The sequence below is a fragment of the Chrysochloris asiatica genome, unplaced genomic scaffold, assembly GCF_000296735.1.
Source record: "Chrysochloris asiatica unplaced genomic scaffold, ChrAsi1.0 scaffold00115, whole genome shotgun sequence".
Taxonomy (NCBI): Eukaryota; Metazoa; Chordata; class Mammalia; order Afrosoricida; family Chrysochloridae; genus Chrysochloris; species Chrysochloris asiatica.
The window spans coordinates 6,173,082-6,190,877 of NW_006408633.1; the positions used below are offsets into that span (position 1 = coordinate 6,173,082).

Sequence of the window (17,796 nt, forward strand, 5' to 3'; positions counted from 1 at the left end):
TTATCCAACTCTAAATCATTGCATATTTTATTATAGTATTTGGTTTTATCTTCTCAAGCTGATCTTTGAAATTTTCTGTTCAGCTCTTTGACCTCTTCAATTTAATTCAATTAGGGTAGGGATACCATAAAATATTATTAGTAATAGGGATTAACTACTAAGAAGAGTAAAGAACATTGGAATTGCATGTGTCAAGAGCACCCACTCATTATAAATTATAAGCTAGAGAGTGCCCAAGGAAGGAACACACCTGGAAAATTTGCATTCTTCAAGTCTCACAATGGGTACACACAGTTCATTGAGCCGCCACAGGTGGGAGCTGCAGAGCAGGAGAGCACTTGCTGGATTGCTGAGAAAACTTTCTAGGGAGCCATCCATTGGAGTGCAGCAGGACTGGGAAGCTGCCCACTAGGATGCCAGTGAAAGTTGTTGGAAAGCCACTTGCTGAGGTTCTGATGAGACTCGCTGGGAAACTGCCCACTGACAGCCGTGCCACAAGTGCAAGAAGGAAAAGCAGCAGAACCAGGAAGGGAAATCCCTTCTGCCTCAAGTATCCTTCACGAACCCTCTACTGATACTGTGAAATGTGTGCCTGTTGGCCAGGAGAAATAATCACAAAAGCAGAGCAAAGGTGCATGGATTTGAGAATCCAGCTGAGATGCAATACACTGATAGTTGGCGTAACATTCTTAGCTCATGATATATATTGCTTAACTTTCCACATTGTACATTATGAGGAATTCTAAAATATGGTTTATTTTTCCATGCATGGTACTTCAGTTTCAGTTTTCAGCTCAATTAGGAGCCATGCAGCATCTGAAAGACCAGTTGGAGCAGCGAACACGGATGATAGAAGCAAATATTCATCGACAACAGGAAGAACTAAGAAAAATTCAAGAACAACTTCAGATGGTTCATGGTCAAGGACTGCAGGTAAACTATTTTTATATTTGAATACAAGAAAGAATTATAGCTTAGCATCCATATTTTGGTTTCCTAGGAAAATTGACTTATTTAACTGTTCATAAATAGTCATTAATCACCTAATCATTATGACTGTATTTACAGTCTTTAAAGCTAACAAACTCAACAGTTAATTTCCAACATCTTGTTTCTTTGCTTAACGGAGCTATCTTTTAGCAGTTTGGTTTTTAGTTAGTTGAAGTTCAAAATATAGAAATTGTATTTTACATAGACTTTAAATAAAGAATGTGAGAATCAGTCATCAGCAATAGTCTTAATAAGATTTCATGGCATAGTAGGTGCAATTGAATTTAGGGATTTTTTTGGTCAATTTGCAGGGCCTGTTTAAAGTTTCATCTTGATTATCATGTCAGAACAGACTTAGGTAAATGGAAACTCCTTTTACTTAGTACTGTAGACTGAGATGATAAGTATTACAAATGCTGCTAGTCCACAGACCTTTGAGTAGCACTGAGCTGGGTTATGCTAGCTGATGTAACAAACAGTTCCCAAAAGTAAAATCACAAATACATACAGATTGTATTGTTAAACACATAGGCACTTCTTGTAACAATTTGAAACGTAAATAGAATTAGGAATCACTAGAAGAATGAAGTTTCCCATTTTATTCAATAATGAATCTATAGAGCTTATTTTAATGTACTCTTTATTTTTAAAGATGTTTTTACAACAGTCCACTGCTGGATTGAATTTTGGTTCTGTTCAACTTTCTTCTGGAAATTCATCTAACATTCAGCAGCTCACACCTATGAATATGCAAGGCCAGGTTGTCCCTTCTCATCAGATTCAAAGTGGGATGAATATTGGGCACGTTGGTCCAACTCAGCACCTGATACAACAGCAGACTTTACAAAGCACTGCCACTCAGGTAACACTATCGAGTATAGTAGGCCATGAAGAAATTGGTGATTGAAATGCATTCTGTTGCTAAAACAAAACAAAAAACTTCTTGGAGGTTTAAAATTTTAATAACAGTTTAAAAAGTACAGTATTGAGAATGCTCATTAAAATCATTTGAAAAATTACATTTATGTTGCATGGCAAATGTTTTTAATATTTTGGTATTTAAAAAATATTGCAATTTGTTCAACAGATTTACCCCAAATTATACTAGGTTCTTGTAATTTAAGACTGATTTTACATGTTAAGAAGGTTTAACTTGACCACGAACCATGATAGCTATGTGGGCAGAAACAATGGCTGGGGCAGTGATGGTTTAACCAGTATTTCCAGATATTTGATAATTATTCTGCATCTGTGACTATAAATTCCAAGACTTCACATGAAATATATTAAAAATGTCATTTAACTTCAAGCATTTAGCAGAAAATGGTCTTGCATAATTTATATCTTCCTATTAAAATTGTGTTCTTCTTTTAAAGTCATAGATTACCTTTCAGCAAGGTATTCAAAACTATTTTATTAATAATTTCGTTTTCAGTAACTACAAGTCATTCCTTTGTGGCTTGATTTCTCCTAGAGGAATACATCCTGCCATTTGTTCCTCTGTCAAGTCAGCTATTGCTGGAACAGTGAGTGAGTAGAAAAAATACTTTCTGGATACATTTTGTCAGTTAATCTGTAAAATCTTTTCTTTTGTAGCAGAGTCAGCAAAATGTACTAAGTGGGCACAGTCAACAAACATCTCTTCCCAGTCAGACCCAGAGCGCGCTAACAGCCCCGCTGTATAACACTATGGTGATTTCGCAGCCATCAGCAGGAAGCATGGTCCAGATCCCAGCTAGCCTGCCGCAGAGCAGTGCTCAGAGTGCCGCTGTGACTACATTCACTCAGGACAGACACATAAGGTAGCTGTCACTTGTCACTTTCAGAGTCATAAACTGATTAATTAACAATCGGTACTAGAAATTTTTTAAACATGGTTTCAGTTTGTTCCTTACTCCAACCAGTCCTCTTAAACTTGAAATAAAAACTCAGAATGTATCCATTTTTTAAAGGTTTTATAATAAAAAGCTAACAACAGATTTTGTTTGGGAGAAAAAATGTGCTGCTAAATATTGTAGAATCCAAATTTGTCAGAATACTATTTTATGACAATTCTGTCTTATTCTGAACCATCTATCCACTCAGTATAAATACTGGAGAGTTTTCATGTAGAAACACAGATTAGGGTCTATACTGCTGTAGTTTATATATGAGGAGTTTCAAAAAGTTTGTGGGATCATTTCATTATCTTTTAATTCCATTTCTCCTTAACTTTTGTTTTGTTTTGTTTTTTAACTTTATATTGTGAATTGAGTGACAGTTCACAGAGAAGAACATATTTTATGTTTAACAAATGACACACTTTGTTTCATCTCAATGATTGCAACCCCTTCCATGCAACAATTATCTCACTTCCTCCCTGTTTCTACTTCCATTCCACCCACCTTCCTAAGCTTTGTCTATAGGTAAATGTTGCCCTTTTGATTTTGAATGATTGACCACACCATGGTGAGCACACCTTACTAGGTGTTGTTGTCTCCCCTATAAATCTGTCTATTGCTTGGCTGACCATTGGGCCATGAGAGTGACTTCCTTTCCAGACCTGAAAGCTGGTCAGGGGCCAGAGTCTCAGCTTCCTCTAGTCTTGTTGTGACTAGTAAACCTGTTCTTTCCTTTTTTTTTTTTTTTTTCTAAATAATTTTGAGTTTTGTTCCACATTTTCTCCCACTCTATCCAATACCCTTTAATATCCCTGTTAGAGCATTTGGTAGTTCTTCTGGTCTCAGAATAATGGAGACTGATGTTCACCTGTTCCATTTGTCCAGTGCATTAATTGATTCCAAGCCTCTTTAATTCTCGCTCTTTTTTTCATTCGCACATGGACATACCAATAGCTGCACCTTCTAAGGCTGCTTATGAGCTTTTAAGGTGCGAGATACAACTCACCCAAGTAGGATGTAGAACATTGTCATTGTGGACTAGGTTATACCAGTTGACCATGGTGTCCCCTTAGACTAGTGTCTGAAGCCCATTGGCCCAGCAACTCATTGCCTTAAGATGTTTGATAATTTCTAAGAAATTTTCACCATTTTGCCTGCTGTATGCTTCACCATTTTCATACTTGTATTTGCAGGAAAGGTAAAAATACCCATGTACCAATTTTCCAAACTCATATATTTGTGGAATATATATTATAAAACCAAGGGGGGGTGAGGGCATGTCTGAGTTCCTCTGGTGTCACAAGGGAGAAAGTGAATCAAGCTCAAAATCAGCCCAAGACCAATTTCTATGAAGCAGAAGTCAGACATGCCTCCACCCTACGACCTTCTTTACCCTATTCTGACACCAACCACCCCTCCCACAGCCCTCTCTGCTTCACATCTGGGTTCGATAATCCATTGCAGTGACCACACAGAACTCATAACAATACTCATAATTATGGGGTTTATTAGGGAAGTGAACAAGGTACAGTCAGGATCAAAACTCAGAATGCGGCAGTTTGCCAGTTAGGAACACCTCTTATCTGCTGTACTGAAGACGAGCCCCACTTTTGTCTTCGGCTTCTCAACCATGTGGCCCTTGGCCTCTGCCCTGCTCAGGTAAATGTTACAAAGCTCTTTTAGCCAATCTGTGAATGCCCAAAGGGCACATTTTTCAAGCCAGTCAACCTGTCAGTAGGCACGCAGCTTTGCTCAGTCCATGGGTCTAGAGCCCACAGCTGCTCTGTCTCTAGATGCCACCACCTCTGCCATCACTGCTTTTCTAGGGAAGGATCTCAAGCTCCACTCATTCTCTTCCTTCTTGATGGTCCTGGGATCATCCGTTGGTGCTTCTGAGATGTCTCCTTTTAAAACTAACTGGATTGGCAAAACTAGCCAATCCTCATGGTAGAGTCCTGTATACCTTATATGCATAGTCCCAGTCCTAGGGTGGTGGTGTGGGATAAAGCACTGGACAAGGTTGGTTTGAATCACAAGGTCAGCAGTTTAAGCTCACCAGCCCTCCTCAAAAACCCTATACAGGGTCGCTGTGAGTTGAAGCCAACTTGTTGGCACTTAACAACAATGTATTTTATAAATATATATATATATATTCAGCCTGTGTCTCAGTCCAGGTATCTATGCACAGAACACTGTTGTTCCAAGGCTGTGTACATATAACCCTTTACCTGTCTTCCCTTTAGCCCTTGCAGGGACCTCCCTGTGCCTTAACCTTATCCTCATCATTCTGCTGCCACCCTCCCTCTTGTATATTGTCCTCACCCTCACCCGAGTTAACACATGTCTACCCTCTAGCCAGTGATTTACTACCCCCTTCCCTCCCAATCCTGGTAACTATCAAAGAACCTTTCTTTTAGTATCCACAAACCTTTTGAGGCCCCCTTGTTTACAACAGACTAAAAGTAACTATCTTTATTGAGTGAGTCTTGGTAATGCAGTGATTAAAAGCTCTTGGCTGCGCTAGCCAAAAAGTTAGCAGTGTGAACCTACCAGTTACTCCAACGGAGGGAGAATGATGTGACAGTCTGCTTCATAAAGACATAGGCTTGGATACCCTATGGGGGGCAGTTCTACTTTGTTCTGTAGCTCAACCCCTCGCCCCCTAAAGCAGTGTGTGTTTAGATCTTCTTTGATCTCCCAGATAATGAGAAAACTGAGGCAGTGTTGATTTTCAGTCATCAGCTCCAGGGCATATAACTTGTTAGGCAGTGGGGTGGACCCCTGAGCTCAAGCCGAGTTGTCTAATTTCAAAGCTCATTTGCTTAAACATAGACTCATACTACCCTAAACACTTGTAAGTCCTTCCAGAAATGCAGCCTTCTATGGCCTATGTTGGAGTCCTGGTGTGGCGCTGTGGGTTAATGTGCCAAACTGCAAAGCCGTTTGAATTGCAAGGTTGGCGGTTCAAGCTCATCAGCTGCTCCTCAGAAACCCTATACAGGGTCGCTCCGACTCAAGGGCACTTCACAAAAACAACATGGCCTATGTTGGACTCTTGATGGGGCTCTGTAGGGTAAGCACTGGACTGTGAACTACCAGCTGTTCCTTGGAAACCCGATGCTAGGTCGCTGTGAGGCAGAACCAACTTAGCGGCACTTAACCACAAACACTGAGGGCTTATAAGAGTATGGCATAGTCCTTACCCCAAGAGGAAGACTGCACTAGTAAAAGCAATACAAGGCAAACAAATAGAATTTGATGTGATAAATATGTAATGGGTGTTTAGGAAGCAGGGAACTGGGCAGCTCTGCGGGTTGAGGCAAGCAAGTTACGCGAGAGAGTGTGGTCCAGGAAGGCTTCAGAGAGCAGGACACACTTGGCCTGAGTCTTAACAAGCTTGACGTTGGGCAGTGAGCACAGGGAGGACATTAGAACAGAGAGTAGTCTACAAAGCCACAGAAGTGTAACTAGGCAGAAGTAGACTGAAGCCTGTCTTTTGGTGCCTGAAATGGATACAGTATTATCACACTTGCCAATAAGCAGATGGACAATTCAGATATTAATTTTAAAAAATTTTCAGAGACATTAGTCATCGTGAAGTGACTAAGCTATTTTGTGAACGTTCCATGTTTCTTTGAGGGCCATGGAGATTTGGCATTAGAGCTCTGCCTTCTACGTAGGAGAACCTACAGTGTCCGTCTTGCGCAGACCCATCCGTCAAGGGGCTGGCATGATGCTATAATGCTGAACAGTTTGAGCAGCCTTCCAGACTAAGACTACCAGGAAAGGACTGGCAATCTAATTCTAAAACTCAGCCAGAGAAACCCTTCAGGATTAGAACTGTCGATCCACACCCATCATAGGAATGGTACAAGACCTGGCAGCATTTCATACTGTTGTGCATGGGGTCACCAGGAATTAGAGGTCAATTCCACAGAAACTAACAACGCCGCTTGTTTCTTTGGACTTTAGCTGTAAAGTTTTAAGTTCTTTTTCCTCGATGAAGCGCTTGTCTCGGACGCAGTAAAATATAGTACTTTCCAGATTTCACATGGATCGAAAATTTGTCTTGAGAATCTATCAGTGGTGAAGTATGCATGGACTCTATGCTAATATTGCTGTGTGCTTTCCACAGGGTGCACTTGCAGTTGTGTCGTGGTACAGTTACTGTAAGGTCATATCAGACTGCTCACTGTAGCGGCCTGTGTTGGAAAGTTAACTTCATTTCAAGTTGAGGGGATTCGCTGTTAAAATGGTATTTGAAATTGTTAAGTGCCAACAAATTAATTACAACCCTGTAATCTTTCGAGAAATACATGGTAGGTTTGAACCACCTGTTAGCACCTTACCTACAGTGCTACACCAGTACTCCATGCTTGAAATAGGAGAATCATCATCTAGATCATTAATTATAGTAAAGATCCCAAATTTTAAAGTGCAAAAAAAGAAATTTGGTTTTGAATTATGCTTATAAAATATCATTAAAAAAAACAAAAACGATTTGTGTACGTTTCTTCTGTAGCTATAGTGTTTTAAATTCCCTTATGAAGACTTTTGGAGTCCTGCTATGGGTTAATGCGCCAGACTGCGAAGTCGGTGTGAACTGCAAGATGGGTGGCTCACCAGCCACTCCTCAGAAACCCTATACAGGGTCACCATGGGCCATGGTGATGATTTGTGATGAGCAAATGAGCCATGTACCACAAATAGCTGATTCCCAAGTACTTAAAGATTTTGTTAGTTTTAAGTATTTTTTGTCATGTTATATGTTCGTTGTCAAGCCCTGGTGTTGGCATGGTAGGATAAGCACTGGACCGCAAAGTCAGCGATTCAAACTCACAAACCGCTCCTTGGAACCAACTCAACAGCACCTAACAACAACAAAAGTGTGCATTTTGCTATGTAAATTTTCTTGTTTGTGTGGTATCCCCAAAGGAATTTTTAACAACTTGGAACAAAACATTAAAGTAACAACTTTTTAAAAAACCAAACTGGCAGTAGTATCAACCACTCCCTTTGCTAAGGCGTTCCTTGTGCTCCTCCTGACTCTCCTCTCTCTTTTCTCTAACAGATTTTCTCAAGGTCAGCAACTTGTGACCAAATTAGTGACTGCCCCTGTAGCTTGTGGGGCGGTCATGGTCCCGAGCACTATGCTCATGGGTCAGGTGGTGACTGCCTATCCCACTTTTGCTGCGCAACAGCAGCCGTCAGCGAGCTTGTCAGTCAGCCAGCCGCAGCAGCAACAGCCAAGTGGTCCAGAACAGCAGCAACCATCGCAGGCTCAGCTGACCCATCCTCCACAGCAATTCTTACAGGTAATTTCCCCCACAGGGAAGCTGCCCCCGACCCAGTCACTCTTACATAATGATAGCAGATGTGTAAGTCAACAGATGGGTAAATTACCAGAAAAATTCCATTACAGCTTATCATGCAATGTCAGTCTCTACAAGGATAGAAAGCTTGTCCCAGCTAGCTGTTTTTCCTTCCTTCCTTCAGTCTTTGGAAGACTTAGGGTCCTGCCCAGTTACCTGAAGTGCTGGGTAGAGGAAGTTGCCCACTTCATGCCAACATCAAGGCCTGTTTCCTCTTTCTGGCTAGAGTTTCTGAGAGTCAAGTAAAGGCACCTTTCTTTTTCATGCTCCTTTCTAGCAGCCCATCAAACTCTACCCTTCACAGGGCAGAGGGTCTCAAGACAGAGTTTTGTTAACAGTGTATGAATTATCTTAAATTACTTTGTTGAAATTATAGTTTCTTCTAAGTTTTCAATTGTAAATTAACATCAGAGGAGCAATACTGTGGAGGCAGTCTGCGGTACGTGTGTGTCGGAGTTCAGAACCTGGGCTCTAACGTCAGACTGCTCTGCAGCTGAATCACTGCTGCACCACATACTGGGTGACCTATGGCAGGGGACAGAAACTTGCTAAACTTCGGTTTTCTCATTTATAAAATGGAGGAATGCATAGATACACAGTGTGTGTGTGTGAGAGAGAGAGATAATGGCTTATCCCTCATGAGTAAAATAAAAGTATGTAAATCATTGAATATTATGCAAAGCATATAGTTAGCTATCACTTATGACCACAATATTGACAAGTTCCACTTATCTAAGGAGCCCTGCCCTGGAGCTGTAGGATAAGCACTGGACTGCTAACCAAAAGGTTGGTGATTCAAACCCATGAGCCACTCCTCGGAAACAGTGTACTCATAGGGTAGTTATAAGTTGGAACCGACTCGATGGTACATATCACAACTTACCTAAAGCATATAGAAGGAAAGTCAGGGTGTACACATCAAAGAGATCAATAGAACACATTTCTAGACCTCAGTACCCTCACTAAGGATTGCTTAGTAGTAGACTGTGACATCAGGAAATCCAACTTTCTTCTGTCCCAGCTGCAGCAATTCTGCATGTTGGGTAGCCCGGGCTTGTACTGGAGACCACCTCTGCTAGGCCAGACACAGCAATTTGAGAATTATATAATGCACAGGATGACTAGGGGACACAGAGTTCACCTTTATATACAGCTATAAAGATAGTTTTAATTTATCATCCTCCATGTTTAAGACTATAATATTTTAACTTGGAAAACCTAAAACCAGTTAGTTGTCAAAGTAGTTTTAGAAATTATATAGTCTCTTAGACTGTGAGCCTATACTACAACCACTAGTAACTGGATTAGCTATGATTAGAATAAGAGTTTATAATAAATTTTAAAATAATACCTGGGGAAATATATTCAGTGAGAATTAAGCAAAAGCTTAAAAAGGAGATCCATTAAGACTTCATCTTGTAACTCTTATCAGGGAACCTAAATGAACACAAACCCAGTGCTGTCAAGTCAGTTTGACTAACACTAACCTTTTAGGGTGTGGTTTGGTATTTTTTATGCTGACTGCCTCCAGGTAGATGTGATCAGGAGGTGGCCTTCCCTTTTCACTCTTCTTAGTAACTTTCACAGGTGTTGTCTGCCTTCCTGATGTATGGCAGTTGGTATTGGTTCTTGCCTGGATTGTGAGGTTTTGTAAGGTGTCATTGCAGCTTGACTATATGACAGCAATTCCTGTCTCCTTATGTAATATAGGGAAAGAGCCCCCTAAAGGTAAAAGGGGAGCCAAAAAAAAAAAGATTGGATACTGTAGTGTATAATCACAGAAGAGAGAGGGAGGGAGAAAAAAAGTCTGTAGCCTAATTAATCTGAGTATGACCTTAATATCCTCTTTCAGCTTCTTGCCTTCAAGGCCACCGGATAAATTTTAAGATGCCACTGTTGGTTGGTATGCTGAACCTCAGGGTTTAATTTTCAGCCTGTTTTGTTTTTAGTCTCTCTCCACTCCACAACCCCCGTTGTTCTGGCCTTTTCCCTATTAATAAACAAACAGTTCGGGGCCGGCTGTGGCCGATTTGCGCTGTTGGTTTTAAGTGGTGACTGTCTCTAAATGGTGAGAGGATCTGTGTGCATGCGTGGTAGAAGAACCCTCCAGTGGTGAAGGTCGGGGGTGTCCACTCACTCAGGCACCCCCCCGTCTAGTCACCAGAATGGAGGTGTGCAGACAGTGAGAGGCCAATGAACAGATAACCAAAGAGAATCAGAACAAAACAAAAAATATTGTCCACCTTTGTCTCTGAGGTTCCCACAGGCATTATTAGTCGTGGCAGGTCTGCTGGCTCCCCTGCTTGGTTTTGCCGTTTGATCTCGCCCAAATTGTCGGCTCAAGGCCACTGAGCTTGGCAGGTTTGAATGTATGAGATTTCTTGCTTCTGCTACAAGTTCCATAGGCTATAATAAGTCTTCCAACTTTTTAAATATTCCTGTATATGTGGTTCAGAGTTTTGGAGCTCTGCCCTTAACACTAACCTTTTAAAACAAGAGTAGAACACAGGGTTTCCAAGGTTATAAATCCATACAGAAGCCAATTGTCTTAGCGTTCTCCTGCAAGACAGCTGGTAGGGCTGAACCACCGACCTTTTAGTTATCAACTGAGCATTTGACAATTTCGCCATAAGGCTACTTATCCTTAAAAGAATGAACATTATTCCCTCTTCCCCCAATTTCCCCACAAAAGCATTCCAAAGACATGGCACCCATATATAAGATAGGCAGCACCCTTCATAAATACTTATATTTAAATAGTAAACAAAGTATTTGGTTTGTTACTTATATAACACCTTTGTCCAACATGTATCTCTGTTATAATGCTGTAAGGCTAACGGAAATCCAGCCCAAAGGTATCCTGAATTCTTTAGCTCCAATGTAACTTATTCTAATAACAGAAAACTCTCGAGGTTTGTGACAAAGCTCACTGGTCACTCAGGCCTAAGGGTGTGTTGTGTGTTGTGTACTCCTGTCCATCACACACATTTTCCAGTCACCCATCATGGCACCATTTTAAAGTTAGGAACCCCGCATCAACGTGTATTTTCAATAGTGGGGAAAGACTTTCACTGCAAACTTCACTTTCTTTCAGCTGGTTACCTTTGTGTCATGGGGTGATAGATTTATGAACAGCGTGTCAGAGTGGAGATTAGGTACAGGAATGAGATTTATCTAAGGTCACCCAGCTAATAAATGCCAGAGTAAAACTCAAATCCAGGCCTCCTGATTACAGTACGCAAGGCTTTGTTTTCATTTTGTTTTTGTTAACACCAAACTGCTACATATAAGACTTAATAGCAACTGTAACTTTGCCCCATTTTCTGTAGTGCTTCTAAGCAATTAAATATTAATAATTTTTTATTACGCTCGAGGAACTCTGGTAGCATAGTGGTTACGAGTCAGGCTGCTAACCTCAAGGTCATCAGTTAGAAACTACTAACTAGTGAGAAACATGAGGCTTTCGGCTCCCATAAAGATTTACAGCCTCAGAAGCCCTATGCAGGGTTACCGTGAGTCAGAACCAACTCCACGGCACACAACTGCCACCAATATTAAGCTCACGGTGTAGGTACTAGCCACTGCTCTGAGGATATTATATGTTCAAACTCGTTTAAATCTGCATAAAACCCCAGTATGGTAGACACTACTATTACCCCTGTTTTTTTTTAAATGAAGAAACTGAAGCCCAGAAAAAAATAACTTGCCCAAGTCACACATCTAATAAACGGGACGTCGAGAGTTCAAACCCAGCCAATCTGCCTGCCTCAGGGCCCTGGTGCTGGGCCGCTGCTCTGCTACTCTAACCAGCCACACGAGCCCGTGTCCGCGAGCACTGGACATTTATCCCCGGGCTTCATTGTCATAGCTAGGCTTGAATGTCACTATCTGTTTAAACTTGGGGCCTTTAAGGCATATTAACTAAAAGAAAGTATGATTTTTTTGCTTTCTATACCATAAAAATCCCTAGTTCAGATTCCTTGAAAAAATGAAATTTGTCATGTATACTTTTTCAGAAAAAGGGGAAAGCCTCATAAGAATTTATCCAAAATATGAATCTTCGATGAGACAACAGGAATGATCTTGATTGCGTGTAACTTCGGGAGCGTGCCGCTGTACAGAATGGAGCATTTTCATCCGTCCTGTCTGGCTGATACCGGGAGGGTGAAGTGATGCCCCATAATCCTTTTTCTTTTTGAAGACTTCTAGGTTGCTCCATGGAAATCCTTCGACTCAGCTCATCGTGTCTGCTGCGTTTCCTCTACAACAGAGCACTTTCCCTCAGTCCCAGCACCAGCAGCAGCAGCTCAGCCGACACCGGACTGACAGTTTGACTGACCCTTCCAAGGCCCAACCACAGTAGCCCAGAGGAAAGGGCTGACCTATCCAGAGCCGCTCAAACGATCGGAGTCCCAGCAGCTCCAGGAGATGCAGTATTACGTGTTCTAGTTCCTGGAATTAGTTGGCAGGGAAATGCTGCCTAGTGCTACAGATGTACATTAAATACCAGCCAGCAGATGATCATAGGGACATAGCCAATTCTGACGGTGTTGTAGTTGTTCAGATACTTTTTGATGGAAAAGAGTATATTGCCAAATGTTCAGAAGCTCAGCTATGAAACATGACCTCCAGTGCATCAGAAAAGCACTAGCAATGTTAGTAACTTTGAGTGGGTCTCTGCCTGTTGTTGAGTGTTACAGAGGACACACCACTGCCACGTCAGGGGTTTGCTTCCTATGATGCCATGAAGACAGTCCAGTAGACTCAATACACACCCTCCTAGCCCCTCTACCTTTTCTCATGATGGAACAGTAACTACTTTCAGAATGTTCTGTGGGTTCAAATTCTCTATTGTACAGAAGCTGTAAGAATATGTACATGTCTGGATAAAAGAAGAGGAAGCAAAGTTTTCTGTATGCTGCATGCAAGCACTGTCTTCTGTAGGGATGAGGACAGTTCATTAGACCCAGGACAGCACGTGCAAACTAACACAGCCTCTGTTTCCCTTTCGTTTACAGCACGATAGTGTCCTCGTCAGTTCTCCGGGGCACACGTCTTTTGCTCATACTTTAGCTGTGATACCACGTTTGTTCAGTGAGGTATGATGTGCTGCTGGAAATGGGTTTTGTTTTTCAGGTTAAATTATTGATATAACAGAATGTTCAAGTTCTTCAGAAATAACCCCTCATTTTTCAATTATGTTTGTTTGAAAATGGGATTTGCACTGGTTTATTTTAGATGGTTGGGAATTTTGATCTCATATTTTAATGTAGTTCATAGTTGGAAATATTTGTGTAAATGGTTTTCAGCAAGCCTGAAAGTAATGTCAAGAATGTCTCAGTTATAAGAGTAAAATTTGCACAGAAAACACATTTTAGGCACTTTGTAACATTCTCAATGGTGGGAATTTTAACTTTTAGGATATGTTGGAATCTTTTTTATTATCCTTCACGATTTCAGTGCTTCTTTTAGCCAGAAATGATTCAGGGTTATTTGAGGGGGGGAAAAGCCCATAGTGCCTTGATTTTAATTCAGGTGACCATTCACCATCTTAAACTCATTGTCTGGTTTCAGTAGCAATTTTGAAATCTTAAATCCATTTTAATAGCATGTGGGTGTCAGTATTACTATTCTCCAAGTTCCTATGAAGACTGCTTTGAGTCTCTTGGATTGGAGGTACAAATAACTTAGAACTAAAAGATGACATCCTTCTATCCAACCCATTAATGTGATCCCAAAATTGTATCCCATAAATTAGTGTGTTAACTTCCTTTAATGCTACTCATTTTAAAATTGCCAGTAAATATTTGTTCAACATAAAACTGATTTTCCCACAAAGAAAACAGAAGAAGTAGGAATTGGCTTTGCCTTCACTATAGCATTAGGATGTTGTAACTCACAAGCTTTCTGAATATGGATTACGATTTCTATGGTAATATATCATAAAGATAACAAATTCCAACAGAAATTACATGCACCTTATAAAAAGCATTTTTATAGATGTTATGGTACTGATAATAATGTCCACAGAGCAAAGAACTTTATCTTAGTGACAAATAAAAATTATTACTGAGAAAAGGGAGGACAGCAACCTATTATAAATCAGTTGACCTTAAAGGAAAATATTCAACTGTAACAGAACTGACATTGTCAAATGAAGTTTTGAACAGTGAAAATAACCTAATATTGTAGCATTACTAGGTAAAGGGGCCAGGGAAATTTTAAGTCAGTTCTTCTGTCTCTCCTGTCCTCAGCTTTCTTGTCGCCCTTGAGGTGTATACTTTGCCTTTCTGTAGAAAATTATCCCTGGCCACACACTTAAATTAGAAAATTAATGTTGAAAAAGGAAGTAAATAACCAAAGAAAGCTGGTGCCTCCCTTCTATATGTATAAGCAGCTTACCAATCAGTGATTAAATATCAAAGAATTCTAGCTATGTGATCATCCAGAAGAGACTTTTCACATTTTTGTTAGAATATGTGTATTTGAGCCTACAAATACACATATGCAGATACAGTTGATGTTGTAGAATAGGGTAAAAACATTTTCCTCCCCTCTTCAAATTGCCTTTCTTGACCTTATCATGCCATTCCATTTATAGCTGAGTTGTGCCTCGATTTATTGGTGAGATTTAGTGATATGGATTTAGTTACTGAACAGTAGAATTATTACAGATTATTGTCTAAGGACCTTATTTTTTTTAAAAAAAGATGGTGAATAGTGAGTACTGTGTACTTAGGTTGACAGAAGCAAAGCGTAAGACAAGCCACAAGGTAAATCTGTAGACTGTGTGTATTTGCTCATCCTCTCCTCTCCTAGGCCCTTCAAGTATTTTCATCTCCAAAAATATTTTGGAAAGACAATTAGATACAAATTTCCTTTATAATTCATGTTTATCCTCATTGCTCTAATTTTTTCCTGTTCAGTGTTAACAATGGCTAAATGTAAAGGAGTCCTGGTGTGGCTCTCTCTGTAGAGTAAGCACTGGACTGCAAGGTCGGTGGTTCACACTCACCAGCTGCTTCCTGAAATCTCCATACAGGGTCGCTTTGAGTCAAAACCGACTTGACGGCACTGACAAGGACAAATGTAAAGGTTCAGTTAGCTGCTCTTCCTTTTCTGTCAGTATGTAGTTTTGGAAGCGCAAGTAAGTGGCCTACTGACTGCCTCTTAGCTTCTTTGTTTTTCTCCTCAGATTTCTCTTGAACTTGATTGCAAAAGGAGTCCCAGTCCCCTCCCCCAGAAGCCAAGACTTGAGCATGCAGATGAAGATGCAGCAGTGGTCTGCTCTTCATTGATTTCTATAGCCAAAGGTGTTCATTGAAATCCCAAATCTAAAGCATGAAGATACCAAATGAAAACATGTTTGCCCACTCTGTCTGTTTCATTCTCACACTCACTCAGTTTTCCTTGAAAGAGTGGCATTTTTAGGTATGCAGGGAACTGATGAAGGTAAGGAGATGCTAGCTGGTCTGCAGGTGTCCTGGAATGACTCCAGTGTATTAGTGCTGGACTAGGAGACAGACCCACCTACAGGGGGTCATAGAGGAGACAATGGCTGCTGAGGCTGGTACTAAACCAGAACCTGGACACTTACTTACAAGTACTCCAGTTGTCCATTGGAAACTATTGGAGGAAAAGTGAATGTGGGGGTGGGGAGTGGGATATGTAAATGAGTACTACAGTTCCTTCTCTGAACTCCATCCTGAGAGTTCCTATGATTTGCTCTGTAGTTGAAGACTGGCTTAGGAATGTCCTACAGATCATTGATGCCAGTGAGTGATCTAGTTCGTTGTAGTCAGTGCAGAATAGTGAGAGTGGTATTTGGATTCTGCAGCAGTGCTGTAGTGTGGTCATTGCCTTAAAACCATCTGCTTGAAGTTAGGTTGTAAGCACTGAAGCAATCCAGCTCTTTAACGGGCATTGTGTTGAAGGAAGATGAACCCTTGTTCAAGAAGCCTTCAGAAGGGGCACTTAAACTAGAACTCCGCTTCTCCTGCTCATATGACAGGTGCAGATCCTTTCAGATGATAGAACTCAATGTGTTTTACAATGTTTCTGCTACATGGAGGCAAACTTTTTAAAAGTGGAATGCAGGTTGCATTTTGCGCTAGTATTGCTTGTTTCTGCTTTTTCCTTTCACTATGTTTCTTTGGTGATTGTTATGTTTGCTGATAAGCATTTGTGCAAAGCTAATTCAAGTCTCTAATCTTTTCAGTATCTGCAACCCTGTTCTTAGTCCCATGGGAGTCAGGTATAAACACTGGATATTAATTTTGTTGAGTGAGTCTAGCCAGGAGTCGGCTGGTTGGAATTCTTAAATGATGGAAGAGAAACAGCACAAGGACACTTGGCCATTTCAACAGCAAATGGAGAAAGAACCTTTTTAAGTTTGTTTAGATTGGGTGAGCATTCTTTGAAAAGGAGCTTCTGAAGTAATTGCAAAGGAAGAGTCTACTATTTTTATAGCATATTTAATATATTTGTATATAGTAACTAGAGTATACTAGGAGTCCTCCAATCCCCCGCCCCCATTTTCTAATTTACTTCCCTTTTGTGCCCTAGCACTAGTACAGCCTCATCTGCATGGGTAATGTGCCTGTTGTCAGCCTACCAAAAGATAGTGCTGCTGCTTCCGGAGACAGGTGAGACACCGGGGATCCTTTACATGAGGAATAGCACACAGTTTTCAAACAAACCACAGTCTAAAAGCATCATTTGAAATGTAAAAAGCACTTTATTGCAATTACTCATTTTGATAGAGTTTATTATCTTAGGCATTAACTATTTCTAAAGGATCCCCAAATCATCACTTAGGTGAATTTATAAAACGACACATTTCTGAGAAATGTTTAGATCCAGTGAACCATAGTAGGTTTATGGGAGTGATTTCAAGGTAGCCAAATGAACTGACTTGTGCTTCGAATGTGGTGGAGTCCAGCAATTGTAGATGCCTCATTTCATTTAGACACTATTGTAAACCTATTCTTGCCTATTTTGTGGACACCAAAAGAGACCAATGATCCTCTTTATTTTCAGAGGTCTAGAAAAACTGTAGCAGTGCAGGTAGATGTACAGAACTAACCTAGAAGTGATTGCTAGTAATATTCTAGAATACGGTAATTTCAAGAATTATTCTGAGTGTTTTAAATGTTGGCATGTCATTTCAGCATTTCCATTTGAATTGCTCTTGTAATATTTTTGCACAAAAAGGACTGAAAGAATACTATTCTGAAAAAAAAAAAATTTGGTTAAAGGAAAAAACCTTATAATTTGGTCTTATTTTAATGTCTCCTATGGAAACACTGAGGATAAATTTTGTTGGCAGAATTTAATTCAGGATATTTAAAACAGTGTTGAACAGCTCACAAGAAATTAAGCAGACTTGGAGATACTCAAAACTGAAAATTCTTTCCACGTGACTGTTTTACATACTCCCCCCCCCCCACCTCTTATGTCATAATTTTAACACTACATTCCTTGTTTTTCTTAAATAAACAACTACTTCGCAGGTTCTGTTTGGAGTATTTAACCATATTTTGTTAGCTGTCTAG

At 40.4% G+C, this 17,796-nt stretch overlaps 1 protein-coding gene across 1 annotated transcript in view; it reads left to right on the forward strand.

Moving 5' to 3' along the window:
* CLOCK (clock circadian regulator) overlaps positions 1-12,605 on the forward strand; it is a 93,026-nt gene extending 80,421 nt beyond the window's left edge. The window contains exons 16-20 of the mRNA XM_006868052.1: positions 781-933; positions 1,643-1,852; positions 2,590-2,792; positions 7,942-8,185; positions 12,444-12,605. Coding sequence (XP_006868114.1) covers positions 781-933; positions 1,643-1,852; positions 2,590-2,792; positions 7,942-8,185; positions 12,444-12,605 — 972 coding nt within the window. The remainder of the gene's footprint in view (positions 1-780; positions 934-1,642; positions 1,853-2,589; positions 2,793-7,941; positions 8,186-12,443) is intronic.
* Positions 12,606-17,796: the final 5,191 nt, after the last annotated feature.